Source organism: Prosopis cineraria, unplaced genomic scaffold, assembly GCF_029017545.1.
Source record: "Prosopis cineraria cultivar Desert tree isolate PC_DT_omini unplaced genomic scaffold, ASM2901754v1 PC1, whole genome shotgun sequence".
NCBI classification, from domain to species: Eukaryota; Viridiplantae; Streptophyta; class Magnoliopsida; order Fabales; family Fabaceae; genus Prosopis; species Prosopis cineraria.
The window spans coordinates 3,071,088-3,082,450 of NW_026555332.1; the positions used below are offsets into that span (position 1 = coordinate 3,071,088).

Here is an 11,363-nt window from a genome sequence, read left to right on the forward strand (position 1 = left end):
TGTTCTTTAGCACCTGTAGCGGGAAAAGGGAGTACTCGAATTTCAAATTCCATAGTGTTGGAATCTGTACTCCATGTGCCTAAACTTGATTGCAATTTACTTTCCATCAGTCAATTGACCAAGCAGTCAAATTGTTATGCTAAATTTCTCCCATCCCATTGTGTGTTTCAGAATCTATCATTTGGAGCGACAATCAAAAGTACTAAGGAGTATGAGAGGCTCTACTATTTTGATGTCATCGATCGAGTGGGTAATTCACCAATTGTCAGTAATTCTGTATCTACCTTCAAAGTTGATGATTTATGTTGTGGCATAAGAAAATGGGTCACCCCAACTTTCATTACCTTCAACGATTGTTTCCTACCTTATGTCCAAACCTGAATGCTAATAAACTTCATTGTGAAGTGTGTGAACTTGCCAAACACCATAAAACATCATTTCCCAAAGCCAAATACACTCCTACCAAACCTTTTACAACAATTCATAGTGACTTGTGGGGACTATCTCCTACACCTAATCACACTAAAGCAACATGATTCATTTCCTTTACTGATGACCACACTCATGTTTGTTGGGTTTATCTCTTACAAAACAAGTCTGAGGCTGCATCCACGTTCATAAATTTCTTCAGCATGATCAAAACCTAGTTTAATACCACTATCCAAGTCTTACACACCAACAATGCTACCGAGCACTTTAACCAATCTTTGAGTACCTTCCTCCAAGTGCATGGTATTATATATACCAATTCTTGTGCCCATACGCCTCAACAAAATGGGATTGCTAAGAGAAAAAATCGTCATATCCTTGACGTTGCTAGAGCACTCATGTTTACCAACAATGTGACTAAGTTTTATTAGGGGGATGCTATTTTAACCACAACCTACCTCATCAACCGTATGCCCAGTCAAATCTTATCCTTTGAAACTCCTCTTAAAAAATTGCAAAGTAATTTCTCCACATCCCATCTTAAAATTGCTCTTCCACTTTATGTGTTTGGTTGCACAGCCTTTGTCCATAACCACTAAAGCACCAAACTTGAATCTCGAGCCACCAAATACATATTCCTTGGCTATTCTCCTACTCAGAAAAAATACAAATGTTTTGATCCTTTCACCAAACACACATTTGTCAGTCTTGATACCACCTTTCATGAAACTACTCCTTTCTATCCCAATTCTTCTATTCAAGGGGAGAGCGTAGATGAATCTCAAACTTGGGAAAAGAACCTAATCAAGAGCTAGTGCTCCTTGAACCATGGTTTACACCAACTGAGCCATAACCTTCCCCTATTCTACCTGCACCACCATCTTCTTTTATGCCACAATTAGAGGAACACCGGCAGAGAAAAGGAGATGCAAAAAAACCACAAAAGGGAGAATTGCTTGTTTACACTCGAAAAAAGAAATCAAAAGATAGTGAGCAACTTATACTTGAAGTACCAAGAGACTCAGAACCAAAGGTAGCTCTTGAAGTAGAAACTTATGGAGACTCATAATTTGGGGCAACTTCTGACATCCCAAAGATGGATGATACAGAACAAGTGAATCTACTAATCTTGACCTTCTTATTGCTTCGAGGAAGCAAACTCGCCCATATACTCTTCATCTAATAGAGAGGTTTGTTTCATACAATGCACTTTCTCCTCAATATTGGGCCTTTATTGTTCATCTTGATAAGGTAAAGGTACTTGAGACTATACAAGAAACTCTAAGTATCCCTGAATGGCGGAGTGCTGTCATGAAAGAAATGAGAGGCCTAAACAAGAATAGGACATGGAACTTGTTCGGCTACCTAAAGGAAAGAGAACAGAAATTGTAAGTAGGTGTTCACCCCAAAATACAGGGCTGATGGAACTCTTGACAAGCTGAACGCACGCTTGGTTACCAGGGAATTTACCCAAACATATGGCCGAGACTATGAAAAAACATGTGCTCTGATGGCAAAAATTGAATAATATCAAAGTCTTGTTATCTGTATCAACTAATCTTGAGTGGCCTCTTCACTAGCTTGACATCAAAAATGTCTTTTTAAATAGAGAGTTAAAAGAAGAAGTCTATATGAGTCTACCTCCTGGGTTTAATAAAGGTAGAGAAACTCAAGTTTGTAAATTGGAAAAGTCTGTATATGGCTTGAAACAGTCACCGAGAGCTTGATTTGATAGGTTCTCAAAAGTCCTAAAGTCTGAAGGTTACAAGCAAGCGCTACTAGATCATACAATGTTTGTTAGAGTGGATGGAAGCAAGAAATGTATTCTTATTGTCTATGTCGATGATATAATACTCATTGGGGATCACCTTGAGGAGATAGAGAGAGTGAAGGCTTCCCTTAGAAAGGAATTTGAAGTCAAGGACCTCAGGAAGCTAAAATACTTTCTTGAGATGGAAGTTGCCAGGTCAACAAGAGAAATCTATGTTTCTCAGAGATAATATATACTTGATCCCTTGACTGAGACAAGTATGTTGGCTTGTAGACCTATTGAAACCCCTATTGAGGTCAAGAAACCAAAGAACAAGCTTAAGGTAAATAAGGAAGGTGAAGAAGAAGAGGAGGAAGTCAAAGAAAGGAAGAAGAAGCTAACAAAGAGAGATATTAGAAGCTTGTTGGAAAACTAATATATCTCTCTCATACGAGGCCAGATACTGTCCGTATAGCCAGTCAATATATGAGCTGTCCAATGAAGAGTCATATGGAGGCAATGTTCTAGATCTTGAGATATCTAAAAGGTACTCCTAATGGAGGTTTGTTTATTAAAAAACATGAGCAAAGATCCATTAAAGTTTACACCAACGCAAGTTAAGGTGGAACTTATAAAGATCAAAGATCAACCTCCGGCTACTGTTCATTTGTGTGGGAAAATTTATTGACATGGAGAAGCCAGAAGCAAAGAGTCATTTCCAGAAGCAGTGTTAAATCTGAATTGAAAGCTTTGGCTCAAGGAATTACTAAGGAGTTGTGGTTGAAACAAGTCTTGAATGAGATACAGGTTGGAACATGCTCAACATTGAAGCTTTATTGTAATAATAAGGCTACCATAACATGGCCTTAAATCCAGTAGAACATGATAGGCCTAAACATGTTGAGATTGCCTGACACTTCATCATCGAAAAAAGTAGAAAAAGGAATTCTCTGTTTGACATATTTGCCTACAAAGTTGCAAGCTGCTGATGTTTTGACTAAAGGGTTACTTGGGCCTACATTTGAGAATTGCATAAGCAAATTGGACATGATTAATATCTATGATCCAACTTGAGGGGGAGTGTGGGAATATTAAGCATTTATTGTAAATATTCTTAGACATTTATTGTAAATATTCTTAGGCTTTATTATTCTTTATTAGTAATTATTACCATTTTCTCATTCTAGTGTATAAATACCTAGTTTTATTTCAATATTCAGAATCAATGATAAATACTTTCTTCTAAAATTCCACACAATTTTCTCAGCCATGTTATTTTATTCAGCATCAGAGGTATAGAGATTTTGAGCCAACAAGCCTGCCTCTCTAGCTCTAATAAATCTAGGTTAAATCTATCTAATAACTCTAGAAGATATGATGATAAAAAAATTAGATAAAATATCTAATAGATAAAATACTTGATGGATAAATACCTAGATATTAAATATTAGATATCTAATATCATAGGCCTTTATCCGTGACTTTCAACATCTAATTACCAGGCAGCTTCTCCATTAGGGAATAATCCAACCTATAAGAACTGGATGGCAACAAAGTTTGGCTATAACCAAGGCTTGACAAGTTCACAAAGACTATTATAGAATAAAGGCTATGGTTATATTCAAGGAAAAACTAACCACACTCTATTTACTGAGCTATCCCCTAATAGTAAAATTGCTGTTTTGATCGTCCATGTGCATGATCTCATAATGATTCATGATTTTAGAAGAAATCAAGTGGCTTAAATGAACTCTTGAAAATCAGTTTGGGATTAAGTTGCTCGCTGACCTGAAGAATTTCCCATGTAAGGAACTTACCAGCTCAAAAAAAGGAATTTTGATCACAGAGAAAATATACCCTGAATCTTCTGGAAGAGACTACATGCTGGCTGGAAAGCCAGTAGAGAATCCAATTGAACCTACGCATAAGATGTGGCTCAAAGAAGATAGACACTGAGAGATACGAAAGACATGTGAGGAAACTAATCGGCTTGTCTCATTTGAGGTGAGATGTCAATTTCTAACTCAGTTTGGTTAGCCAGTTTATAAATAGAGACCCATAGAGAAGCACATTTTTGCTGTCATCTCTTAAGGTGCTTGAAGATACACCAGAAAACTATCAATGTGATAACATGGCCCCAATCATCAATATACTAACTAACTTTGTATATCTTGACAGAACAAAACATGTGGAGCTTGAAAAAAAATTTAATCAAGAAAAAGCTCGAAAAAAAGTATATTTAAACTTCTTCACTCATCTAATAATTTCAAGTAGCAGACCCGTTGGGCAAAGCTGTGCTAGGAGCTAAATTTGAGAATATGACAAGAAAGCTAGAAATGCAAAATATCCACTTTCCAGCAAGGAAGGAGAGTTGTTGGTTGTACTTATTTGATCAGCCAATCATGTGTTTTTATCATGTTTTCTTATTATTTGTTCATTCACTTAATCGGTTGTTTTCCTACATTTTATAACTTCCCTTGTTTCTTTACTTGTTGGGTTGAGTTAGGCATCTATCCAACTTGCCTTCATACCCTAATTCATGGCATAATAAAGTCAGAGGATACAGAACTCTGATTGGTCCAGATCAAGAAGTAAATTAGTGTAATTATGAAATATAGAACCCATACAAAGCTATACTCTCTTGTATCACTCTCTTTGAATGCATAAATGCATCAATGAAGATCCAAAGGCAATTCTGACAATCCGACCAAAATACACAAAATCAATATGCAAAAAGAACAAACATTTTACTTCAGACAGCTCCACACAAACCTGCTTAATGGGACGCAAATTCAGTAGTAAATCGCTTAGCTCTAATTCAACCTCAATTGTTTCAGCATCAGGCAAATTACTTTCTGTGTTAAACTGACCAAGCAGGTTAGGCAAATATGCGCTTGAGGAGTCAATCCTCATCAGTTTGTCAACATCATGCCTCCCAATGAGCATATAACTCTGCTTCTCAAGGACAGCCTGAAAAATCATTGTCAAAGCTGTAAGGAAACTGTAGTAGAAAGAACATAGAATACAAGACAACAGTGTTCAATCATCCAATGACCCAAATAGATTAAAAGCTAAAAGTTATATTTAATTAGCAATGCAAAGAAGAAATAGCCGGCTTAATAGTATACCAAAATTACAGACGTTTATTTTAACACGGCTCTCAAATGATTGCAGTGATATAGCAAATTAAATTGCAAATTCTAATATCTTCTTCTACCAGAAAAACTTCATTGCAATTAAGGGAGAAAGATACAGTGACGTAGGTATTCTTTTGAAACACCCCAAACAACAATAAATAAATAATAAAGATACATGATAAGACTTTACCCAAATAAAAAAAGGAGAAATGATAGCATTAAAACTACAAGGCCCACCAATCTGGCAAAATCCCTATCCGGTTAAAAAAAAATCCCCGAATAAACCCATGAGCTCAACACCAAAGACAGGCAAGCAATAGAACCAACACTCAACCAGACACCACACATATGAGTAAATGTCATAGCCGAATAAAATTTTCCCTCTTTGCTCCTCCCCAGAACCCTTAATTTAACCAATAAAAATTGCTTGAAATTATGAAAAGGAACCCAAGTTTAACAAAAAAATTGGGGGACAAAAGTCACAGAGAACTACAGAACAATTTAAAAAGAGATGAGCAAACTATGACCTAAATGAAGAAAAAGAAAATAACATTCATTCAAAAATTAAAATTCCCAATAGAAACAATTCAACAGGACCAAGAAAAAAAAACATAAATAATGAATATTAAATTAAGGGGGCAAAATAGGGATAAAGAAAAAACTAAAATGAGTAAATGAACACTGTAAGCACAGTTCTAAAATTTGTAAGCAGTCTCTATTCAACAGGGTTGCTTTGTGCAATATCATAAGTTATTGTGACTGCCTTTTGAACAATGCAGCTTTTCTTTTTTTCAATTCCTTTTGGAGACTTCTTATCCTCCATTGTCGTGTCTTCCTGCTTTACTTCTACTGAATATTCTTTATTCAAGAAAGAAAGAAAAGATACCTCCATGTATGAAGTTCGACATCTTTCATAAGTCCGCTCCAGGAAAGTTTGCACATACTTCACAAGGTCACTAGCAAATTTGGGCATTGCTTGTGCCCAACCAAGAACCTATACATTAATAAGATGTCATAATCTAGAAGGAAGAACATCCGCAATTCCAAATGCTAATTTAATTTCAGGCAGACTTGATAAAAAGAAGCCCAACTCTCATGAGGTCAGTGTTTATACCTTCCAGAATATAGCATAGGAATAAAAATAAAACGAAAGAAAATATAACACGTCTTCGACAAAGTAAAGTTAAAACTTACCTCCTTTGTCAGGAAATCTATAGCCAATAGTCCTTGTAATACAGGTCGACCTTTCTCAATTGATGAAGTGTACGTAGTAACCAAGTGTGCCCTTGGGCGAAAAGCAGCTGGACCTAAAAGATTATATGCAGAAATCAAAAATTTCAATAAATCTATGCAAGTAACAAAACTGTCCAAGGACTTTCACCAAAATGCAAAGTTTTTTTTTTCCTTGAAGAAAACTCACATGCAGAAAGAACTAGAAAAGTATATCAATGAGCTATAACCTCATAACTCTGTAATCCTATTACCCTATGTCATCATATTAAGTCATTTGCAACTTCCGCAGCTTCATATTTATTATTATTGATTTGTAACACCAAATATCATGTACACAGCAAGCAAGCATAACAGCCATTTAAACTACACACTAGCAACTTCTGGATATCTAAATATAACCATACTATGAAAACTTGCATTTTTTGTACCTATATGGAGGCCAGTGCTAGATATCATTTATTCATACAAACTCAAGCTCAAAGCAAGACAGTTATCATCAAGCTTTTCAACTGAAAAAAGCCTGCGCTTTTCAGAAAACCAACAGCATGCACATAAAGCTAACTTCTTGATCTTCAAAAGCACAAATAAATAATGCAGTATGACCAAGATATTTCAAGACATGAGATGGAAAAATGAAAATATTAGTTGTCAAGCTCAAATAATATCAATAGAAAGGATCTCAATGGTTTGTAGACTTGCTTGATATGGCTTGCTGTACGCATTTTCTGTAGTCCACGAACATAGTAGGTAAAAAGTGGTCCTTCACAAAGTTCTCCACAAAAGCTAACAGTCCATCATTCCTTCTTCTGCTCAGGAAGTTGAAAACAAGATGTTTCCATTAAATTGGAAAGCAATAATGCTTTAGCGCAACAAGTTGTTCCATAATTTGATTTAGAGTAAAACAGAAAGAACAAAAGATACATACCAAAGCATAATAAGTAAAACAACTCATAAAAAGAATGTAAAGTTCAGTAAAAACATGCAGCGAAAAAATTATTTGGCCTTTCTACAGTTTCAGTGAATTGATTATTAAAGAAGCAACAATGATCTGGATGTATGCATGTTTGCGTATCCATGCAACTGGTGGACAGTTGAAGGCCTCAACCTCCTCAATGATCAGTATGCACACAAGGCAACTTTTGTTATATCACTTGTACAGAATAAAATGATAAAGTCAGCTTTGAGAACAAAAAGCATCACAATGGTTTGTAACTCACCCAAGCTGGGAATACTTTGTCGGCAGCATTGAAGCAATTTTATCTGCAAACTACATAATGAGTCAGGTCAATAAGAAAATCAAAAAGTATAAAGAACTCAATATATACTTTATAAGAAACGTTGATCTTTATGGTTTAACTTAAACAGGGACTTGGTGACAAGGAAGGATTATTCACCTTCGCACCCATTTTCCAAATTCATACTCTTAGATAATATAGCAAAAAAGGGCGGGAATATGACAAACCATATACAAATAATCAGTCCTCCTGGTAATGGTAAACTGATCAACTGCTAAGCAAACTTCTAAATCCTTGATACGTATTAACAGGAGAGAATGTAACAGTCCAATATATAATACCTGAAGCACAGGTCGGTATATAGAAGCTGCTAGATATATGCCTTGCTCTGGCAAAACTGCTGCAGATCCATAACCTTCTGGCAACACATTGGGACCCCTTCTGCTCCATCCTTGTCGGATAAGATCAACTCCTGGACATTAATACAACCAGCCATAGGCATTGAGAAATAACAAAATAAACTAGAAGCAAAGCAAGCAACCATAAATAAATATTAAAGAAAATCCACAAAAATATACTTAAACGAAATATACAAATCAAAAGTAACCCAGAAAAAAAAGTCTAAAAAAAAAAGCTCAAAATTAAAACCTTGATCAATAATTATAGGAAAACTACAAAAAGTCAAAGTGATGTCACAATAAACTCCCCTAAGCAGTTTATCATTAAAAATATGATAGACCCAAGAAAGATTAGAAAAGAATTTTCAAAATGGAATATCTTGCTATACTGAAATAAGAGAACCTACAAAGGCAGAGAGAGAAGAAAGTACAAAATTGTAAGGATAAGAGATCCTCAAATCAGAAAATAAAAAAAAAAAAAAAAGACAAACAAAGATCGATGAAACAAAAAGGATGACAATAATTAGCATAGCAGAGCAGTCAAATCTCTTCATTTAACTTTACCCAATTATTTCCAAATTATGCAAGCTTTACTTTCTGTTTATATTAAAGGAGTTTATTCAGAGTAATAAAAGAATTACAAAAATCAAGGATAAAAGGATTAAGAAATTCTCCCATAACTAACACCAAAAAAATACCGTAAAAATATTCTCCAATCAAGCCGTAAATACATTAGAGAACCACCCTTAAAAAAACCCATGAGATCAACCCATTGAGATATGTAGCAAATAGACCGAAAAACTCTTATTATTGAATCCCAGAGTATGTACACTGATTTATACATGTGAGAAGATGATCAAATCTCCAAGAAATCAGGAGATGGAATCAGGAGAGGATATTCGGGAATAGGATATCTACAAAATCCCTATTTTTACTCCTCACAGTATCCCCTTTATTAATAAATAATATTTACATTAAATATAGGTCAACCACACTCCCCCTCAAGTTGGATCATAGATGCTAATCATGTCCAATTTGCTTATACAACTATCAAATGCTGGCTTGTGTAATCCTTTGGTGAGTACATCAGCAGCTTGAAGCTTTGTTGGTATGTAGACAAGGCACACAATTCCTTCTTCAACCTTTTCCCTTATAAAATGTCTATCAATCTCCACATGTTTGGATCTTTCGTGTTGAACTGGATTTAGCGCCATACTTATGGCAGCCTTGTTGTCACAGTACAACTTCAGTGGAAGATCAGTCTTGACGTATATCTCATCTAGTACTCGCCTTACCCATAGTACCTCTGATATACCTTGGGCCAACGCCCTTAGTTCTGATTCTGCACTACTCCTTGAGACCACTCTTTGCTTTTGACTCTTCCATGAAACTAGGTTTCCCCATACACATGAGCAGTAGCCTGACGTTGATCTCTTATCCTTGTATGTTCCTCCCCAATCTGCATCTGTGTAGATTTCTATTGATCGTAGACTTTGCTTCTTGAACAATAATCCTTTACCTGGTGTCCCCTTCAAGTACCTTAGGATTCTGTATACAGCTTCCATATGCCTTTCTCTAGGGTCACACATATACTGGCTTGCCACACTTACTGCAAAAGTTATGTCTGGTCGAGTATGAGAGAGATAAATCAGTTTCCCAACTAGCTTCTGGTATCTTTCTTTTTCCACAGGCTCATTCTTCTCTCCTTCTTCTTCACAATCATTTTCCTCAGGTTCAACTTCATCTTCTTGATTTTCCATATCTTTTATTAATTTCTTCCCCTTCTTCTTCACAACAATAGGGGTCTCTACAGGTTTACATCCCAACATTCCTGTTTCAGTAAGCAAGTCGAGAACATATTTTCTTTGAGACATATAAATCCCTTTTTGTGATCTTGCAACCTCCATGCCCAGAAAGTATTTCAAGTTACCAAGATCCTTCACTTCAAATTCCTTTCCAAGAGCCTTCTTTACTCTATCTACCTCTTCCTCATAGTCACCTGTGACAATTATATCATCAACATATACAATGAGAATACATCTCTTACCACCTTCCATTTTTACAAACATTGTGTGATCAGACAATCCCTGCTTATATCCTTCATTCTTCAAGACTTCCGAGAATCTGTCAAACCAAGCCCGCGGTGATTGTTTTAGGCCATACAAGGATTTCTTAAGCTTACACACTTGATTGTTCTTTCCCGCCTCAAAACCTGGAGGTAGTGTCATGAAGACTTCTTCCTTAAGGTCACCATTTAGGAAGGCGTTTTTAATATCTAGCTGCTGGAGAGGCCAATCCAGATTTACAGCCACAGAGATTAGGATTCTGATAGTATTAAGCTTGGCTACAGGGGCAAAAGTTTCTTTGTAGTCCAAGCCATATGTTTGGGTGAACCCTTTTGCCACTAACCGTGCCTTTAATCTGTCCAACTTACCAGCAGCATCATATTTTGGGGTGAACACCCACTTGCAGCCCACAACCCTCTTCCCTTTGGTAGCTCTACAATTCCCATGTGCCATTTTTTGTTAAAGCATTCATCTCCTCTATCACAGCATTCTTCCAATCTGGTATGCTAAGGGCCTCATATACATCATTGGGAATCTTCACTTTATCAAGGTTAGTTACAAAAGTGCGGAATTGTGAGGATAGAGTCTGATAGCTCACAAACCTTTGGATGGGGTGCTGTGTACAAGTTCTGGGTTGTTTTCTGAGGGCTATCGGTAAGTCTGTCTCCGCTTTCCCAGCTTCAGGAGCCTCTTGTGGTTCGAATTCTGGTTGTGCTTCAGGTATAACAGTCTCCCTTTCTCGCCATTTCTTCCTAGAGTAGACTATGGGTGTCTTTTCCAGTGCATTTCCAGCAATTTCAGTGCAATCTGAAAGACTTTTTACTTCAGTTTCTGGCCTAGGAGATTGGACCCTGAATTCGGTGGACTGTGGGTTTAAGAGTTCAGACTCTATTTGAGAGTTTGTTGGTGCAAGAATGAAGGGATCAGAATCATGAATGGTGGTGATTTCTTTACCCCTTTGCCTCTCACTTTCACTTTCCAAAAACTGAAAGTCACTCCCCCTCTCCCCCTGACTTGAAGTGTTTGGGTAAAAGGACTCATGCTCAACAAAGCTAACGTCTCGGCTTATGTAAAGTTTCTTGGTATGAGGATCAAAGCATTTATACCCTTTTTGT

General features: G+C 36.4%; 1 protein-coding gene across 1 annotated transcript in view; it reads right to left on the reverse strand.

Moving 5' to 3' along the window:
* LOC129317164 (exocyst complex component SEC8) overlaps nt 1-11,363 on the reverse strand; it is a 45,899-nt gene that overhangs the window by 5,882 nt on the left and 28,654 nt on the right. The window contains exons 15-20 of the mRNA XM_054961530.1: nt 8,126-8,256; nt 7,767-7,816; nt 7,249-7,355; nt 6,511-6,623; nt 6,203-6,310; nt 4,952-5,149 (exon numbers count right to left, since the gene is read on the reverse strand). Of these exons, the coding sequence (XP_054817505.1) occupies nt 4,952-5,149; nt 6,203-6,310; nt 6,511-6,623; nt 7,249-7,355; nt 7,767-7,816; nt 8,126-8,256 (707 nt within the window). The remainder of the gene's footprint in view (nt 1-4,951; nt 5,150-6,202; nt 6,311-6,510; nt 6,624-7,248; nt 7,356-7,766; nt 7,817-8,125; nt 8,257-11,363) is intronic.